The sequence below is a fragment of the Saccostrea echinata genome, unplaced genomic scaffold (assembly GCF_033153115.1).
Source record: "Saccostrea echinata isolate AGI-Se365-2 ecotype Australia unplaced genomic scaffold, CSIRO_AGI_Sech_v1 ptg000012l, whole genome shotgun sequence".
Classification (NCBI taxonomy): Eukaryota; Metazoa; Mollusca; class Bivalvia; order Ostreida; family Ostreidae; genus Saccostrea; species Saccostrea echinata.
The window spans coordinates 12,503,144-12,524,092 of record NW_026889761.1 but is presented as its reverse complement, the minus strand read 5'-3'; the positions used below and the strand labels follow the sequence as shown (position 1 = coordinate 12,524,092).

Below are 20,949 nucleotides of genomic sequence, written 5' to 3'. Positions count from 1 at the left end.
GCAAAGATCGACAACTCGACTTTGCTTACATATTTCACTGTTTTGTTTAACTGCTAAAATACCATGAAATACGCATCTCTGTGAAAGAGAAAGTCCACAAATTGCCCATTCTCTGAAAGTACACCTGTTAGTTTTTTTCTTTGAATTAGAAGTTTCTTCTACTTAAACCATATCATCTTTATTGTTGTTAGAAAGGAAAGCTCTAGAAAAATTGTAACAACACTGTTTTCAGGAATTCCTGACACTGCCTAATCTTTAGAACGGACAAACACAAGTAAGTGGATACTCAAACACAGAAAATGTATTCATTCATAAATCATTTTGTTAATATAATCAACAGTTATCAGATAAGTAAATGGAGATTATTGGGATTGGTAAATCTATCATCAATTTACACTAATTAGTAGAGAAACTTAAGCAATCACATGAAGCATTTTTATTGAAAAAATGTCCTTGTAAGAGCTATCTGTAAGGCTTTAAATATTACTGTTTATTTCATATTCTATATGTACTTTATCGGTACATATATGTCTACTTTATATTTACACGTACAAAGGACACTTTTGTTGGTATTCCGGTGAAAAATAAATGATAAAAACTTTCAAGTTACTTTATCTAAAAGAGCATATGGACATATTTGCTGGTGTCTTAGATTAGCAGGCCAACATTACGCTTGCATTTTACGTTTTGTTCGACGTCAGAGAACATACTGCATACATATTGTAACTCAAAACACAGATTCAGGAGTACCTTTAAATAAAATGATACAATTAAAGTAAATACTTGACTTTCTGTAACTATATGCATAAAATGCTTGAAAATACTTAATTGGCTTTAACTTTGAAGAGTTTGATAGAATGTTGTATGCATAAAATGCTCAAAAATACTTAATTGGATTTAACTTTAAAAAGTTTGTTAGAATGTTGTATGCTACTAATACCATGGTTTGTATGAAAAAGTTGAAGCTTATGAACTGTTATCAAATTCATGAATACTGTAAACAACGAGAAACATGAACAGGGCAAAATACAGCATCCAACATAGTTTAATTATGAGGCCATTTCAACACAAAACATACGGGGGAGGGGGGTATGTTATCTTTGAAAGACTTTTAATGATTATTTTGAACAACATAAATATGAACTTTGGGACATAAATAATATATCTTAATTTTAGCATTTTTAATGACTGTCTAGACCAAAAAAAAAAAAGAAACTTTATTGAATTGAATCATATATTAAAGAAAACTTTGAAGAATCAGAAATAGTAATATAAGTTACTGAGACTGATATATACAGGTTTATGTTCTTAGGAATTTTCCGAAGGCAAACGTATGGCTAAAACAGTATTACAACAAGTACTCAAACTACTGATGATTCTGATACCATTTCTTATATATTCTGTAATTAAACCCATCTCCGGAAACATAGGGAATAATCTAAAATTTATTTAAGTGATACAATATTTCAGATGTTTGAATATTGATTTTTTTTTACTATTTGAAATTCACATTTTAAAATCGAACCTAAATGCGCTGTGGAGTGTTTTATCACATAAAAAGTTTTAGAATTTATCAAATCTCAAATGAATTCTTGAATACTTCACAAAAAATAACTTTGTGTCTTAGATTTAAATTTCATGGCCAATATTTATATCTGCGTAGAATTCTAATTATTATAACGAATCACATCTCACATGTCATCAACGTAACTGAACTTAATGGCTAACTGCGCTTATACTGTATGTGCACTGCAATAGTGGTTTTCATTCCTAAATATTTCACTCTATTTTTATTCTTAGATTTGATATAGAGAACAATTTACACACTTTACACTAATATATTTATTAAAGCAAATGAGACGATTGAAATGTTTAATCTGTTTTCTTTGTTTTACATTTGAGATAACATTCGTCACAAATAAGCTCACATCGCCTCATATCTTCTACCTTTTCAAGGGAAGCGGTGTCTTCACAGAAAGGCTTGAACTTATTCATAACATTGATCCATAAACTGTTTATCTGGTCACTATACCACTCCCCAGTAACACACCAAGTAACAATGTGTTCACAATTGTTATTGGCTAAATTGTATTCCGAAGATTTCGATTTGTCCAATTGCTCACGTGCTCTCTTAATGATTTGATCAGGGGAATAAGGATTGGTTTTGTACTTAACAATAAACAGACAAGACTTTGTGACATTAACACTTTCAAAGGTTTCTTCTTTTAGTCGTCCTTTAGGACTACTTTGTCCAATCGTCAATACGTATCTAATTAATCCTTGGACCACGTCCAAACCATCGCCACTTTTGTGAATCACAGTAATATCAGCAGTTATGTCGTCAACTTTCTTTATATTCACAACAATAGCATGATGTTGATATCCTGGGCGTTGATACACTAAATGATCACCAGGATTGATATCATCAACACGTTCAATTTGGATCTGTCGAAGACATTTACCCAAACAGACTCGTACTGCTTCTTCTTTCTCAATAAGTTCAATAGGATAGCTTACAGATGTTTCTTCATCTAGGGAAAGTTTCTTTTTCTTTCTCACTTCCTGTTTCTTAACAAGGTGATGTGTTGAATTAAATTTTCGTCGTAAATCTGCTTGTTTTCTGTCAATGTCAGCTAAATATTTCGATGTTTCTTCAATACACGGTTTCAAATTCTCCATTTCCCTCTCAAACACAGAGGGCCTGAATTCCTCAAGTTCTGAAAATATATTAATTGACCTCTTCGGATGTTTGCTTTTTCTTTCCAACAAATTTTCATTTTTCTGTATTCTTTCCTTCAAGTTTGTCTCAATATCGCTGAGTCCGGAGGGATCCAGGAATTCTAATGACGTCACATCCATGCCTGTAAATAACTATGACATAAGAAAAATAGACATTAAGAATCATAATTAATTGTTTTTTTCATTAGATCACAAAATTTTACCAAAATCATTAACATCAAACGTACGGCTTTTCTATACTTTATACAACCACTCCCCACGGTAAATTAAAGTACAATGTACAGGCTTTTTGACATCATAGACAGATGCTTTTTCAATAAAAATGAACCTCGTAAATATACTAACCTTGTCATTTGTCATTTGCAAAGTTATTTTGCTAAAAATATTTTGATTGTACACACAAGTACTCTGAAATTGATATTAAAAAAATGCTTGAGTTTCCGATCGACAATATCTTTGCAGAGTTCGGAAAATAGGTCTTCCAACAATCTGTTGTAATTCCCATGTGTACCAATTGCGCCCCATTTTTTGTAGACCAATTTTTGTTTTCAGATGGTGCAGAATTTATTCAGAAACTTCTACATGAGAAGAAGAAAACGCTTGCTGTAGCTTTCAACTCGACATTTAGATATATGGATGATGTATTATCAATCAGCAATTTTTACTTCAATTGATATGACTATATATATCCCAGTGAACTTGAAATAAAAGACACCACAGAGTCTGACACATCTGTTTCATATTTGGATATTTTACTAGAAAAAGACCTTAATGGTAACCTAACAACAAAACTTTATGATAAATGTGATGATTTCAACTTTTCTATTGTCAACTTCCTTCACTTGTAGCAATATACCGTTATCACCTGTATATGTCTCCCAGTTATAATGTAAATCAGAAATAATGTAAATCCGTATAAATATACACTGAATGCAACAACTGTTAGCAAACGAGTATTCATCTCCAATCCTCCAATTTCAAATAAAAATTCAAGGAATATTGGATTTTTAATGGAGTAAATGTGCTTAATTAACAGAATGATACAGAAAAATTTGCTTGCCAGTAGCGTTTGGATTCAATGTATATTTTTGTAGATTGACAATATTTCAAGCTAAATAAATACATTCTATTTTATTTGATGACCTGTAAATTTTTATTCCATTTCGGGTATTAAAACCCAAACGGGATATTATCTTTTATCTGGGCTAGTGGCCTCAACCTTTTTATACGATCATATAAATCAAGAAATGCGTACAAATACATTTCCACAGTAAATCTTTCCATAGGGAATGTTTTTTGTAAAAATGGCAATCGAATTTTGAATTGTATTTATTCCAGTTTCCGATACAAAATTTGAAGGAAATATTACTGGTACATACGGATATTATTTTCCGATAAATCTTCAATGATATGTATTTTTTATGTATTATTTTTGCTTATTTCTTTCCCACAAAACTGTCAGAATAAAATATCATAATAATAAATATATCAAGATAAAGAACTGTTTTTGTTCTATAGATAACTAGTTTACTATATTATACTATTATACTATCATAATACAGCTGTAGCAAGTCTCTTTTTCTTATAACTTACCTAGGGTACTGGTTGCAAGCAAAAAATATATTAGATTGGTCTTTGTTTGCAAAGAACGACAACTCACCGTTACTTATAAGTCCCGTGTGCTAGTCACTGATTAAGAATGAAATTTCTCAACAAAAAATAGAAGGCCAGACTGAATCATAATTCTCCAAAATCCTAGAGCATGTAGAGTGCCATCGAAATCTAGATCTACATGTACGTAACACTGCGTTAGGATGCTAGCCATTTTTTCAGTTTGGAAATCCATTCTTCTAAATTTAAACAATTGGAAATTCTGCAGTTATTTATAGCTCACGATGTTTCACTTTAACTGTACTGGAACGACATGCATATTTTGTTCAATGTAGACGAGTAAAAACACAGCGCTTAGTTTTTATAAAGTTTTCATTTCTACAACCGATCTTTTTTCTAATAAAAGTTTCTGTTTTCGTTCAGTACTGGGCAGCAAGCATCCCCGGTTGAAGTACCGAACAGTGATCAATCTCATAAAAACTGAAACGTTCAAGTCTGGGAACAGGGCATAAAACATTGACCACTGTTAATTCCAGAAGTAGAATCAGGTACTTAGGAAGAGTAAGCATCCGTTGTCGATTGGTCACACCCGCCGTGAGCCGGTAGACAGGAACAATCCGTAGTCAAATTTAGTATAAAAACAAAGGCCTAACAATAATGTGAAATACATCAGTCAAAATACAACCCAGTGACGGGTAAAATTTGCTAACAAAGTCATAAGAGCGACCATAGAATTTACGAAATGCTGACTTTAAACGAGATTCTTGAAATCCTTGTACCATTAACTTATTTGTCAGAAGACTGCCTTGGTTTAAAATTGATCGAACGCAGACCATGCTGTAAGTTTCGATTCAGTTGGGAGACATAAACACAATGTGTAGGTGATAGAGGAAATTTGACGATGGAAAAGCTGAAGTCATCTCGTTTGTCATACAGTTACTAGTAAGTTCTTAGTTGACTCTTGGTCTATCGTCTATAGTCACGACGGAAATTATTCAAATATGAAACAAATGTGGCTGTGGCAGACTCTGTGGTGTCTTTTATTTCGAGTTCACTGGGATATACATGTGTCATTCGGCATATGAATGGAAGTAACAATTGTTAATTAAAAAACGTCGTCGATATATTAATATGTGAATGTCGAGTTGAAGGTCACAGTAATGCTTTCGTATTTTCATGTTTTCAGTTTTTAAATAGATTCTGTTTCATAGGAATATAAAAAACAGATAGGTTAATAAAGGTTCATATTAGTGGCCATTAAAATTGTTGGAAGACCTGGTCCCCAAAGACATCATAGATATTGTCAATGAGGAACTCCAGCAACCTTTTCATATCAACTTCAGAGTACTTTGTGTAGAATCACGATGATTTTTAACAAAGTATTTTTATAGATGACCAGTAAGAAAATATGAAAATTTTCGAGTTTGATGTTTATTGAAGAAGCAGTTGTCTATGATATCAAAGAGCTTAATTTTTAATTTATCGTGACGAATGGTAAAATAAAATGTAGAAAAGTAATACTTTTGATATTTCTGACTTTTGAGAAATAAATGTGACTTTAAAGTTCTTTCGAGTTTTTTGAGAATCTACATTTGATTTATACAACTTTTCAAATATGCTGTAACACAGTACGTCTGAAATTTCTGCTTTACAACATTTAGTATTTTTGTGAGGAGTAAAGATAGGTGCTTGGTAGAACATTTGATGGACCCGGCAATGTATCTTTGTTTGTAATGATTTTTATGAAGGTGAGAAATACAGTATAGGTAGGAAAGATTTAACTCACCTTGGTTGACTGGAATGTGAAATGTGATTTTGAAGAATTTTATCATTAGAAACTATTAGTACAAGTTGGATTTCCAGATTATAGTTTTAAAACAAAGTTCATGTAAAATACAGTTGTAATGATAAACCTTACAAATGAAGACGGTATTGTTACAAACCTTGTCTGTTGGAACCATAACATATTGTTCATGAAATATGGAAATATGAACAGCATTCAAGCTCATAAGTGAACAGGTAATTCAAAGTCATGACTTTCTCCCTTTTCTTCATTACAAACCTCTTGTAAGCTGCATTTACATTTCAAAGTTGTATAACCATTAGGAATCATCATGTCCGTCTTTCTGTCTTGATACTTTTTCCTTTTATATACATATTTTCTCTTGTTCTCTTGCTGCTTATGCAGCTCATATCAGGCTAAAATCTTTGTGTTAAAGATCTATTCTGATATGCTCACATTTATAAATTATTTTATGATGTTACACAGTTATGAAAACATTTTTCTCTATTCAGGAAACCTAATAGGACTGACTATAATGGTGGTACATGTTGTTTACAGAGCTGTTATGTCAGAAGAAATGGACGTGGTATTGAATAAATCACCGAAGTAAGTTATCAATGACATCATGCTGAGAACTATAATGCAGGTATATACTTGAGGTAGGAAGCTATTGTCAAACATATCATTTACTATAGAGTGACTTAACAAACTCATAGAAATCAAAGTTCAAGCTATTGGATGTATATATTTAATTTTTTTAAAGAATCATTCAGGTGTTAAATCTATCAGTGGAGATTAGTAGAATAAGATGTTAAGACTGGGCAATAAAAAGAAATGAATGCCAGATGTTAAAGGGTTTGTCACAAAATTTCATCCAAAGTCTATGTTTCAAAGAGAAATATTATATGAAGTTTTCTAATAAATATCAGATAATCTGAAATTTCCTAATTGACACAGTCGCATCCTTTCTCTTTAAAACTGACAAAGTATAAGACTTAAGTTGCTGAAGAGTCACTTCTAGGCAAGGGTAATCAAAATGATATTAATGTTTTAAGACGGAATATACTGTAAAATCACATATCTTCGTGCGTGATGTCAAATTGTCAAAGTTCCAAATATGGAGTCAAATGGGGTAAAATGGATTTGAGGAAAAAAGTCATGAGGATTGGATTTCGTGGTTGACAACATGTTGAGTCGTTATACATTTGAAATTTTAACATTTCGTGGAGTACATAAATTCATTAGTCTCTTCATAGAACGAAAACAGCGAAAATTAAACCCCAACGAAAATTAATGATTTCACAATAAGACAAAAGAAGGGAAAATAAGGTATGCATTATCATTTTTTTTTCAGTTTTATTGAAAAAATCTTCTTTCTCATGTTATTGTGTAGAAAATTTAAATAAGGTTTTTTTTTTCCCAAGTAAAGGCTTTTCTTAAATTATCAGATATTTGTATTTCATACGTAACATTATTAGGCTAAACTCATGTAAGATTAAATGCACGGATTCTTCAAAGTCAAAAAAGATTTCATTTATGATAAAATTTATTTTCTGTTCAAATCGCAATGGTAATGCTTAATATTAAGTTCAAATCATTAAAGTAAAAATTAAAGGAGTTTCAATTAAACTTCCCTCCTCATATTGTGAAATTATACGATTTCATGAAAATTAAGCTGACAATTTTTTCCTCCATAGATCTACCTTACTCTGATTAAACGGGGAAAACTTTACAAAGAAAACAGCAAGAAATCAAACAAAACGTAGAGTCTTGACAACGTTTTTAATTCTGTTTGAAAGGTGGATTAATCTACCCAGTCAAATTACTCCACTGAATAACATTTCCAGCTCTGGAGTTCAGCAGGGTATTTGTGTTATGCTCAACTATCAAAAATTAAAAAAAAAAAAAACAGCATTCTTTTGTTTATTCAATTTAAAGTGTTAAGCTATATAGAAATGTATAGAATTTGTTCATATATTTTAAATTTTGTATATTTATTGCTAATCTTATGCATTTGTATGACAATCATCGATTCTGATATTTTGGTAAAATAAGACAAGATGTGGATGTGTATTAAAAAACATGTAAACGTAAATTAAACTTCTCTATTGAATTCATATGAATGCATTTTTAATAACTGTTAGTAGTGTCCCTGATATTGAACTCATATATTTATAATTTACATCATATCGGAACAATTTTAAATCACAGCATTATCACTACATCCTCTGTTGGAATATATTAACTCTTAGACACCAAAATATGTCCGTGGGGATCCGTTATAGGTAGCTGGTCATGAGGAGTATGTGCGCATTTATAGATAACACTCCAGCTCATATCTAGGTCAGCGTCAGGGTTGCAAGAAGACTGGCCATGGACAAAAAAGGTATGTTGCCTATTTTTTTTGCCATGCATTGTGTAAACAAATGATACTAATATAAATCTTTTTATGCAGTCACACAAGTTTTTAAATAGGTTGCAAACATTCATTTTTTATTTTTTAATATATAATTATTATATCTTATTTATGTAAACAGAAAAAAGAACTGCTGGATAGATACCGTATCTGCAAATTATGATAAGTTGTGCCCAAATTTTACTCTTAGTTGCAAGATCGAATTAAAATGTGTCAAGGTAAAAATAATTACTTTATTGATATATGCAACTCACCTCCACCTGTATGTTAGTTGTATCCGAATTAATCCTAAATAAGTTAAATACAAGAAAAGTATTTCCACATTCACAGACAACTAGCTACATGTAACATCTACAACATAGAATAGAGTGCGTGCTTGTTAAGATATTTTTTAACAACAATTACTGGCTTCGAAGAATGAACAATGTGCCTGGTGACATTTTCATAATTGCTCTGCTCTCGATTTGTATTGTTTGGATAGACTCTTAGTTTGAATACTGTTCGTTTTCTCCATATTTCTTTTCATCCATATTCAATTCACATAATTTACAATTATTCCTCTTCATATAAATTATCTTGACATGCAAGTTATCAATCTTTTTTAAAGAATCTGATTGTTATATGGGTAAATCTACTTACGCCGTAACTTGACATCATACGTCCAAAATGCAACGTATTTATGACATACGACTTATTTATGTCAACATGATGTGATACAATTATGTATACATGTGACTTATGTCAACATGCCTTATTTATGTCACCATACCAAATAATTATGTTGACATGTGAATTAATGATATCAACATGCGAGATAGTTATGTTGACGTGCGATTAATTCATATCAACATGCGAGGTAAAGTCATGCACCCGTCGACATAATTATCTCGCTAGTTGACAAAAATAAGTCGTATCTATCTTTCATGTTGATGTAAATAAGTCGTATGTCCACATAATTTCTTGCATGTTGACATAATAGTCGCATATCGGCCTAATTATCTCGCATGTTGACATAAATAAGTCGCATGTTAGCATAATCATGTTGCATGTTGACTAAAATGTCGCATGTCACCATATGTATTTTGCCTGTCGACTTAATTAACTCAGATGTCGACATAAATATGTCGCATATCGACGTAATTATCTCGCATGTTGACATAGATAAGATGTATATTAAAATAACTATGTTGCATCTTTTATGTATGATGTTATAGATACTGGCGTTAGTAAATAAAGAGCCATAGCGCATTTGATGGGTATTTTCGCCTACTCTACTAGTGATTTCTTAAATTCATTGTTTATCCAAAATTTTGTCATACAATAGTAGTTTATACATACGTAAAACCAAACCACACAATAATGATATTTCAATATTGATAGTTCCTTCATATGATAAATATAAAATTTATCCAGTTTGTATGGAGTGTATAGTAAATATTGAGGTATCCACCTAAAGATGACAAACTGTTGCCAAAGACCACCCTTAACCAGAAAAACAACTTTTGAATAATTTTATTTGGATATGACTGCACTTCATTACATTTAGATAATTTTGGTTAAAGGTGGTCTTCATATTGAAAATGATGAAAATATATATTCAAATTTTCTTCTCAAATAATCGTAAGATTTAGCAATCTGTCTTAAATTTATCCATTTGACATCATTGACTTCGTTGGCGCAGTGGTATGATTGCTGGAATGTAAATATGGTGATTGCGAGTTCGAGCCCCACATTTTTCCATTTATGCTTTTTAAATTTTTTTCTTTGTATATCTTTTCTACGTTTTTCTTTTTTACGTTTTATAATATGCATAATTTCAGGAAGTTATAATATACACATTACACTTTGAAAGTATCTCGGGAAAAGACAGTCCTAAACTATTTTATTAAAGTCATATATGGCGTATTTAGCTAAAATTAAAAAGATCTTTCTATTTGTTTTATTACTTTATATAAAGATAGGACTTTCCTGTAAATTACACAACTAAAATCAATCACGTTTCACAGGTATTAGAAATTTAATACAATATCCGATTTATTTAACGACTCCGCATTTAATTAACAGACAAAGTTTAAAATCAATTTAACTATGGAAACATTAGGTTATTCAAGTTCAAAATCGATGAGAATTTTTATTTGAAAGTAAAAAACATATTCAGGTTTATCTTCACTCAATCTCGTATTTTTATTTTATTTTATTTTTTTTAGCTCAGATACGCCATATATAGCTTTAAAGTTTGTAAATTCATAGCTACTTGTTTTATTTTTATTGATTTTCTAAATCTTTTGTCTCAGAATTAGAGTATTGAACAAATTAAATGAATGTCATTTGACATACTTGCAACTATGAAAATATAATACTCGTCCTCAAACCATATTACATAGTTTGATCTTGAATTGAAAAGGTATATCTATAAATAGAAGCAGGTGATTTCCTTTTAAATTCTTGAGTCGGCCATGTCGTCGGGGAGGCAGCTATGGCTCTTTATCCAATTTAAGATCACATTTTCTAAAAAGATTGATAGCTTGCATGTCAACATAATTATCTTGCATGTTGACATGCTTTACTCTCATTTTTTTCCTATATGGAATTTATACTGCTTTGCTAGGAAGCTAGCTTGTCTAGTGATGCGGTCCCTCTGTTTTATTAGGCAAGTTAAGATTCGTTGAGCCTGTATGGTCCCTGAATCCATATGGGTAACCATTTTATGTTACGACATTGGCGGCGGAGTAGTAACCTTGGTGTTCTGAGACGTGCTTCAGAAAACTCTCGGGCTCAGACTTTATGACAATTTAAGGACTTAATATCCGTGGATGCAAAGGTGACCTTTACTAAAGAGGCTCCAGATAGGACTCATATTATGCTTTGGGACGAAGCTTCCCTCAGCGGGGGAAGTGCTTGCAGACAGTATATAGAGAACTTATACTGCTCGCTAGTAGCTAGCGTTTCTAGTAGAAAGGGCACAAGGGCTTCTTCATACATGTACAGATGTTTAAATTTCCTATTGCAATTCAGATTTAGAAAAATTTCACAATAAATATTAGTTACATTGCTAATTTTCAAATATGCTAAGCCTACTTATTTATCTTCAGTTTATGAAGTAAACAACAGGATAATTTTTCATATGTACATTATATTGCTTAAAAGTACATAAGGGACCCCACATTTGTAAGAACAAAATTAATAATGTAATTCTTTTCTAATTACTGGTGACGTAAATATAGTTAATAATGAGGACCTTAGATCACTAATTTTAAAAGGTCCTAAATTTAGGGAACCCAGATCCTTCAACTGGCGTAAGAATTTCATAAATATCATGGATTCTGTAGAGGACTACGCCAGGCGATGGGCCAGACATGAAAAAGAAGACCTTGACACTTTGTCAGAATGGATTAAATGTATCAGATGTATGTTAAAATCGCGCATTAAAAAATTGAGAGGCAATGTGAAAACCATCTATCCTTCTGTATTCAATAATCAAGAAGTGAAAAAAGAATTAGATAGATTACATGATCAGTACGTACTGGTCCCTGCTGACAAAGCAGGTAACAACATTGTCTTTGTTTGTAAGGCTCATTATATTAAATGTATTTTAGAGGAACTTGGATTTAATTCTGCAAGTGGTAATCCAACTTATACTCATAGTTCCCTTTCTAAGGAAGAAATTCTTCAAAATCATATCAGTTCTGAATATTTTTAATATTCCAAACAACCAAAATGGATTCGAATTACCATATTTATATTGGATTTCGAAACTTCATAAAAATCCTTACAAACAAAGATACATAGCGGGTTCCAGTAAATGTTCAACCAAGCCTCTATGTTTACTCCTCACTAAGATATTAACAGTGGTGAAGGAGAAACTTCAAGAGTACTGTGCAACAATATATTCGAGAAGTGGTGTAAATCAGATGTGGATACTTAAAAATTCCAAGGAACTTTTGGAAAATTTGAAATCACAAGATTTTACCAAAATCAACAGCTTAAAAACTTACGACTTTTCAACTTTATACACAACCATTCCCCACGATAAATTAAAGTCCAGGCTTTTTGATATCATTGACAGCTGCTTTTTCAATAAAAATGGAACTCGTAAATATACTTACCTTGTCATTGGTCATTTGCAAAATTATTTTGTTAAAAAACATTCTGATTGTACACATAAGTACTCTGAAGTTGACATTAAAAAGATGCTTGAGTTTCTGATTGACAATATCTATGTGGTTTTTGGAGACCAGGTCTTCCAACAATCTATTGGAATTCCGATGGGTACCGATTGCGCCCCGTTATTCATATGAAGCAGAATTTGTCCAAAATCTTGTACGTGAAAAGAAGAAAACACTTGCTGTGGCGTTCAACTCGACATTTAGATAGATCGACGACGTACTGTCAATCAACAATGGCTATTTTCATTCTTATGTCGATACGATATATCCTGGTGAACTTGAGATAAAAGATACCACAGAGTCTGACACATCTGTTTCATATTTGGATATTTTACTTGAAAAAGACGTTAATGGTAATCTAACAACCAAGCTTTATGATAAACGTGATGACTTTAACTTTTCAATCGTCAACTTCCCTTACTTATGCAGCAATATACCTTCATCACCTGCATACGGGGTATATATCTCTCAGTTGATTCGATACGCAAGAGCATGCTCTACGTTTGTACAATTTCTAAAACGAGGTAAATTATTGACAAATAAGTTGATGAAACAAGAATATCAGCTGTCTCGTTTAAAGTCATCATTTCGTAAGTTCTATGGTCGATACAATGACCTTGTCAGCAAATACAGTTTATCATTGAGTCAAATGCTGACTGACGTTTTTCATACTAATTGTTAGGCCATTATTTACACACTGAATTGTCGACGGATTTTTCCGTTATTTCCCGATCATGACAAGGAGCACACGGCGGATGTAACCGGTCGGCAGGGGATGCTCACTCCTCCATGGCACCTGATCCCACCTCTGATGTTTGGAGGTCCGTGTTTGCTCTGCTTCTATTTTGAATTGTATAATGGCCTTTTGAGCTTGAATACTGTTCGTTATCTCCATATATTTCATCTAGGGTTTCTGCAGCGTTTGACAGCGGGGGAAACAATCTTAGTAGCGGAGGGATATATGTGGGAATTTGACAGACGTGGCTATCTGAACCGTGGACACAATGCTCCGGAAGTAGTAATGGAACATCCCGATCTTGTAAAAGCAATGCATCATGAATTTGTTCATGCTGGGAGTGACGTAGTTTTAGCATTTACTGTGCGTTTATAATAAATGTTTTTATGCTATAAATGGGACCATCAGTCGTATATGTATATAATCAATCATATATGTATGATATCTTTCTATATAATAATTGTGGATCATTCATCTCATATGTTTAAATAAAAAATATGGGTACTTCAATTTTTTTTAGATCCATCATTAAAAGATCGGAAGGGCACAATAAAACTTTAATTCATTTTTCAATGAATAAATACCAATTTTTCTTATCAGAAAAATTACAAAATCTGTCTTCTAGAGATATAAATATTCAACTCCTCTTAATGTTTAAGATACTTTATTTCATTTTAATTAATAAAAAGATATCTCTTTTATCTAGTACTGTGCTCATCGAGAGAGACTGAAGTCAATTAATAAAGAAGACTATGTAGAGAAGTTGAATCGTCAGGCTCTTCGAATTGCTAAAGAAGTGGCAGAAGAAACAGGTGCTCTGTTGGCAGGGGGGATATGTCACACAAGGGTCTATGACGAAAATGATCCTGTTGCTGTAGAGAAGTGTCGGCAAATGTTTAAGGTTTCTTGCATTCTCAGTGATACTGGTAACCAACTATTATTTGCGTCATCTTTTATTCGCGATTTTTCAGTTAGAAATCAATCCGCAACGATCATTTTTTGCGACTGAGGAAACATTCTTTACAAATATAAAGCAAAATAAATAGTTCGAGGCGAATAATATTCACAAGTTAAGGTAGGTCGCGAAATTCGCGGATATTTCTCACACGCGAATAAAAGTTGGTTTGCAGTATATAATAGCATAAACTACATTATATGGAATTTCGTGGGTTTCCATTTCCTCTTCAACTTAAACCTCTACGAATACTAATATTCAAGCTTTTCCTATCAAAATGAGATGTTTGTCCAAGAAAATTGGATATTAAGCAATCCATGAAAATTGTCCTTGAAGAATTGAATGTTTGCACAATATTATGTGACCAAGAAAAATGACTGGCACAATATAAACCAAGTAGACTCCTCTCAATGATTATGCAACCTTCTTTATTCTATCAAAAGTGCAGTAAACTGTCCTAAATGTTTAATGCGCTGTCATCGTTTCTAGGAAATGGTAGAGTGGGCTGTCGAGGCGGGAGTAGACTATATCACTGGAGAGACATTTGACATTGTTAGTGAAGCCTTGTTAGCATTAGAATGCATTCAAAAGTACGGAAAAGGTAAAGATCGATCTCATCTGTCAATTTGAAAAAAAAAAATTCATTTCCTAATGGTTCAGTTTTTTTTACCTGATTATATTGCAGTGATCTTTGTTTGAGCTGTAATTTTGTCCACTTGATGAAAAAGAGGTATTATTAAATGGATAATTAGCTACAAAAGTTTTAAAAAATATTTTGTATAATTTTTTCCCCTTCTGCGAGAAAATTATTTAAAATTCAGTTTTGAAGTTGACTCCTATTGTATACTACGATGGCCGATAGCGGCCGCCACTTTCTGATTAAGAATATTGTCATTTTGTACAGCGTTTTTGTCAATTTTCGTTGACATATTACAACTAAACTGGGAATGCTATATGTACATGTACACTTTTTACACTGACAATTTACACCAGCGAAAAACATTAAAATTCTTTCGTGTGATATGAAATTAAGATACATAAAACAGGTGGCTTGAAAGAGATAAGGAGCATTTTAATGATTTTCACCCTCAATTAGTCTGAGATATCGTAACCCAGTTAATCCTAGACTAGACGTAAATCGTCATTCTGTCACCTTGCTGTATCATTTAAACGATATTCTTGGGATTGTAATTAAAAAGGCGAATAAAAGTAATACGTTTGTTGTAATGGATATACATGAATATAATGGATATATCTCGATCATCAGATTGTATGAGACAACTCGATTCTACCTATTATGTAGAGGTAGAAAAATAGGATTTAGTAGCTTTACATGTGAGCATCCAATCAAAAGTTTATGGAATGTATCAAAAACAAAACTTTAGATACGGAAATATACCCGTTTTTAAGCAAGAATAAAATGACAACCTTAAATGTGGGAGTCTGTATTTGCTCTCTAAATACATAAAATTAATAACTAAATGCTTGAAACACTTTTAAAGTCCAACGCAACCTCTCAAGACTTCCACCTGGTCGGCCAATTATTTTTCAATGTGGCACGGGAATGAAAATATAGGGACATGTAACTAATGTGATCATTTCCTCATGCGCATTGTTTAAAAAACAAAATTCATACATCAAAGACACGTCCGATTATGAACAAAATCAAATTTCTGATAGACCTGGAAAATTTCATCCTGGTTACCTATGATGTGACCAGCAGGTACACTAACATGGAATTTTATGAATTAATTACTACAGTCTCTCGAGAAAGTATATCTAGAAGACAATACTAATCTGTAATCACCCCGACCTTGCTGTTCTGCTAGAACCTTAAGCTTATCACCTTCAAGTAACCTGTTTTATGTATCTTCATTTCATATCACAAGAAAGAATTTTAATGATTTTCTCCAGTGTAAATTGTCAGTGTAAAAACTGTATATGGACATATAACATTACCAGTTTAGTTGTAATTTGTCAACGAAAATTGACAAAAAAGCTGTACAAAATGACAATATTCAGAATCAAAAGTGGCGGCCGCTGTCGGTCATCGTAGTATACAATTGAAAATATTTATGAACCGAAATTTTCAAGGAGTCCCAGCCGTCATTACATTTGCTTCATATTGTCCCGACGAAACGGTAGATGGCGTTCCGATACCAGAAGCTTGTCGTCGATTGGAGGAGGCTGGGGCAGCAGTTGTCGGTCTTAATTGTGCTCGGGGTCCCAAGACGATGATTCCACTGCTCAAAGAAATCAGAAAAACATGCAAGGTTATCATCTTTTACTTATGAATTTAGATAGCAAATGAAAATGATTATTAAGATATCATGTGTGTTTGATCGCCCGCGTGGTGCAGTGTTCTAGAGTCCGTAAGTATAGGGAGTTTAACCTTACGTCGCGGCTTCGAATCCCGATGCGTAACGTAGAGACTGGTCCTTCGGATACCGAGGTTAGTGTCAAAGTAGATGCTGGTACGGAAAAGATCCTTCATTGCTCAATGCCCGTAACTGCCAAGATCTGCAGCCTTCCGTCGGCAACTGGTGGCATTCCAGCATGAATGAAAAAAATTCTTAAAGGGATGTAAACCAAACAATCAATCAACCAACCGACTTATGTTTTAATAAATGAATAATTTTTGTTAAATCGCCAAAAACAATGCTAAATCAAAAGACAAAATCACAGAAAAATTGATAGATAGTTTTCTAATTGTTGACATACACAACATGACTAGATATTGAATTTATTTTTACAGTAAGATTCAACAGGCACTCATTTCCAAATTTTCTTCATATTTTTGTATCATGAGAAATGGATTCAGACAGCAAGTCTAATTATACGAATGTAGAATTAAGAGTTGTCCCAGAAAATATATACTCATAAACAACCAAACTAAATTATTCTTTTTTTGGCACATCGTTGGGAAAATGAAATGTTCATATCATTTTGACAAATATATAAAAAGTTTGTTATGTCATATACATTTGGAAACAGCATTTAAAGGACATTAAATATCGTCGGTTCGGCAAACCTCTTTTTTAACTTTTTAAAAATGACATTATCAGCGAGGTTTCTTTTATTACCAGATCATAAGGAAATACATGGGTATAAAGTGATAAAATTTACACCCATAAAACTCTATGATCTTTAGCTTTAATGTGTGAAAATTCATTAATTTGACATCAAAAATAAGAGATATATGACATTATATGCACAAACGCTTTCTGTTTCTGATATTCTCACAAAAAATGGTGACGTCGGGCGATATTACGAAATTGTCATTCAGTACAGTATGACTCCTGTCCAGACGGGAAAAGAGATGGCAAGGATGGAACAACACAAACACGTATCTCGGACACTGGTTTATACATGTACCTGGCAAGTTAGGTTCAAGGATGGCTGCACAGGTTATCCATTTGAAGAGGCGTTTGATAGACCAACTAAAATGAAGACAAACTGAAACGCCATGAGCTAGACGTCATACGTGAAGTTGGAATTCTGATCGGAGTTGGGAAATTGTCAATTGAAATAATTAATTCCGCGAACTTTTGATGACTCTAGAATTTTTGAGGGAGGTAATTTGATAACTAACCGAAAAACAAATGCAATGTCCTATTTGTGCTTCAAAAAGAACTTTTAAAGACACACAATTCCTGAACAAAATTACAAACGCCACGAGCTACATTTTGATGTCGTCAGTGTTGCAGCACCGGCTACTATTTTTAAAGATTTTTTTCAATTTAGAGAAAAATGTTATTTAGAGACAAATTAAATTAAAATTTCTCTGCGAAATTCAAAAAGGTTTAGCTTATGTTGTATGCCAATTTTTTTCTTTGTATTATTAGTGAAACAAAGATTGAAAATGTACGTGTTTTTCTAAGACAACCGTATACCTTTGTGTAGAATTAGATAAGAGTTAAAACGGAGCAGATTTTTTGTTTCAATCTGACTAAAATCATACCTTTGTTACGCTCCAAGATTTTGTTCAAAGATTGGCGACCATCATAGTTTCGGAGCGTAACAAAGATCTGATTTTAATCAGACTGATTTATTTTATGAGTAATACCCTGATATTGCCATTTGGAAGAAATTGTGATTTTTTTTTCAGTGAATGTGCATTAAAAATATACATGTAGATATAAAAATTATGACTTATCTTTTTCATCCTGAAAACAAATATATTCACACAGGATATATTAAAACTACTCTTGTCTCCCACAACAATTGCAAAGAAATAGAAAGAGGTTGTGAAGGATTTTTTTTGTAGATAAAAAGTTTTATAATGTAAATTTAATGCAGATATGACTCTTTATAATGTACATAATGCTATTTCATTGTTTTATTAATACTTATTACAAACTACACTTAGAATGTGATTTAAATTCTATATAATGTAATAATTTATCTGGAGGAGTTCGGAATTGATAGTATGCTTCTCTTGGTCTATCAAATTTCAGTCCAAAGAAAAGGCCTTCACCCTCAAGAATTATTTCATTTTTTCTCGTTTTTATTTGATATTGTTATAAAGAAAAAATGAGCAATTTTTTCTGATTTCTTTTTATTAGAAAATAAAGTCTAACAACAAATAGCCATACATAAGTAAATAATGGAGACTGTCCTTTGCTTCTTAATTTGTCTACATTTTAGAAAATTTCTATAAAAGCTTTACCAGAAAGCCCGGTAGTACCTCCGTGTAAGATCAATCCCTTTTGCATTTAAATTAATTATTAATGGAAATTTTAGGGTCCAATCGCTGCCTTACCTGTACCATTTCAATGTCGGGATGATTGTCGAACATTTTATTCTATCAAGGATAAAGAATCAGGTAAAAGCCTTTAAAAACAGTTTCATCCATCAACTTCATCTGTCTTGCTTTCTTTTTCCTATGATTTTTTCTGTTATCTATGGATATACAAGTTTTGCCTTTTTTACAGGTGATTATTTGTATCCAAGGAATCTGGAAAGCGCAAGGTGTGGGGCCAAGGATGTTATAGAATTTGCAAAAGAAGCCCAGGAAATAGGTGTTCAATACCTTGGATTGTGTTGTGGAAATACTGCAGCCTACATGAGGGATCTGGCCGAGACGCTGGGAAGACGACCCCCCGCCAGCAAGTACTCCATGGACATGTCAAAATCGTATATCCAGACGTCCAATTCAGACAAAATTAATGTCATGGCCAAGAAAACGCGTCTTTATATGTATGGCACGGACTATATGGTTCAGTAATCTCCAAATTGAAAGCATGAATTCTGTTCTCAGTTTTAGCCCATATTAGAAACGTGTATATACAACTTACCCAGTATTTCATTCCGTATAATAAATTTTCGTTTTCATTTAAACGGAATCAATATATACTATAAAGAGCATACATGCTTGTATTTGAAATAATTATCCAAATTAAATTCCATTTGATTGAAAGATATGCTTTACAGTCAAGTATTTGAGTAGGGACATCCACATAAGTTGATTTGCTTTAATACTTGCTGGACGTATTTGGGAACATTAAACATTTACAAAGTTAGACGATTTTATTGCGTAAAATGCTAACCTCTCTCTCTCTCTCTCTCTCTCTCTCTCTCTCTCTCTCTATATATATATATATATACGAGGGCTGTCCGGTAAAATGGTGGACACGTTGTCTAGAGTGAAAAATAATCAATACTGCGTTCTAAAATTTACACTAATTAATACATTTTCCATTAATAATATTATTAATAATAAATAGGGACTTTAAAATATGATAATTTTTACCTCAACCCTTAGTTATTTCATAGGTACCATAGGACCATACCCCGAGCATATTCAAGTTTAATAACTTCCTTTTCTCTATATTTCATTAAAAAATTAAAAAATACTCAAATAGGACAAATAAACATTTGCTGAGAGCTTCAGCTTAGTTTGCGCATAAACGCTTTGTTTAGGACCCTCGTATATATATATATATATATATATATATATATATATATATATATATATATATATATATATATATATATATATATATATATATATATATATATATATATAATCTAAAACAGTTATTACATGTTTCTAGTTGTTCTTGGTCATATTGCAATTTTTTTTTTTACAGGGTGGCAGTAATACAAAATTTTCAATTTGCACTGCCACCCGATAAATTCAAAATTTACAAAATGGCACAATGGAAAATTGTGCACTATCCATCACCACGGAACGCTTGATTGGAATTGACTATGGCTGTTTCTCAATAAAAAGGGATAGAGCCAAAACATACATGTAACTTGTATTTTTATCTATTTTTTTTAATTTCGAATCCTCTTAGAAATGATAATTACAATGTAATTACAAGTTTTAACTTTTGGAAATGGATACACCCTTCTTTAAGGTCAGCATTTGTTTTATCCACCGAGATGAGATACAATATTTCTTTTTGCTTCATCGAGAAATTTTGTTTAGTAAAAAATAATTTAATTATTGACGTGCACTTTTTGCCCTAATGAAAATTATACAATAATCTATCTATCATTTTGTCGTTGTAAAAACATTCGTATTTTTTCTTTAAC

The 20,949-nt window shown here is 32.2% G+C and overlaps 2 protein-coding genes across 2 annotated transcripts; one reads left to right on the top strand and one right to left on the bottom strand.

Annotated features, from left to right (window-relative positions):
- Positions 1-1,775: 1,775 nt before the first annotated feature.
- LOC133185017 (uncharacterized) lies at positions 1,776-2,859 on the bottom strand. Its single transcript, XM_061320081.1, has one exon. It carries the CDS (start codon positions 2,857-2,859, stop codon positions 1,873-1,875), a length of 987 nt encoding a protein of 328 aa, XP_061176065.1. The 3' UTR covers positions 1,776-1,872.
- Positions 2,860-8,458: 5,599 nt separating this feature from the next.
- Positions 8,459-19,798, top strand: LOC133185956 (betaine--homocysteine S-methyltransferase 1-like). The gene is made up of 7 exons (XM_061321242.1): positions 8,459-8,519; positions 13,624-13,814; positions 14,158-14,352; positions 14,896-15,007; positions 16,501-16,679; positions 19,150-19,231; positions 19,341-19,798. The coding sequence occupies exons 1-7, from the start codon at positions 8,507-8,509 to the stop codon at positions 19,631-19,633; spliced, it is 1,065 nt and encodes a 354-aa protein (XP_061177226.1). The 5' UTR covers positions 8,459-8,506; the 3' UTR covers positions 19,634-19,798.
- Positions 19,799-20,949: the final 1,151 nt, after the last annotated feature.

What these genes read in the sequence shown, in the direction of transcription:
- LOC133185017 (XM_061320081.1), bottom strand. Translation starts at nt 2,859, where the DNA reads ATGGATGTGACGTCATTAGAATTCCTGGATCCCTCCGGACTCAGCGAT.
- LOC133185956 (XM_061321242.1), top strand. An exon ending in ACGTAGTTTTAGCATTTACT is followed by an intron (nt 13,815 to 14,157) that starts GTGCGTTTATAA and finishes TCTTTTATCTAG; the next exon opens with TACTGTGCTCATCGAGAGAG. An exon ending in AGTGTCGGCAAATGTTTAAG is followed by an intron (nt 14,353 to 14,895) that starts GTTTCTTGCATT and finishes CATCGTTTCTAG; the next exon opens with GAAATGGTAGAGTGGGCTGT.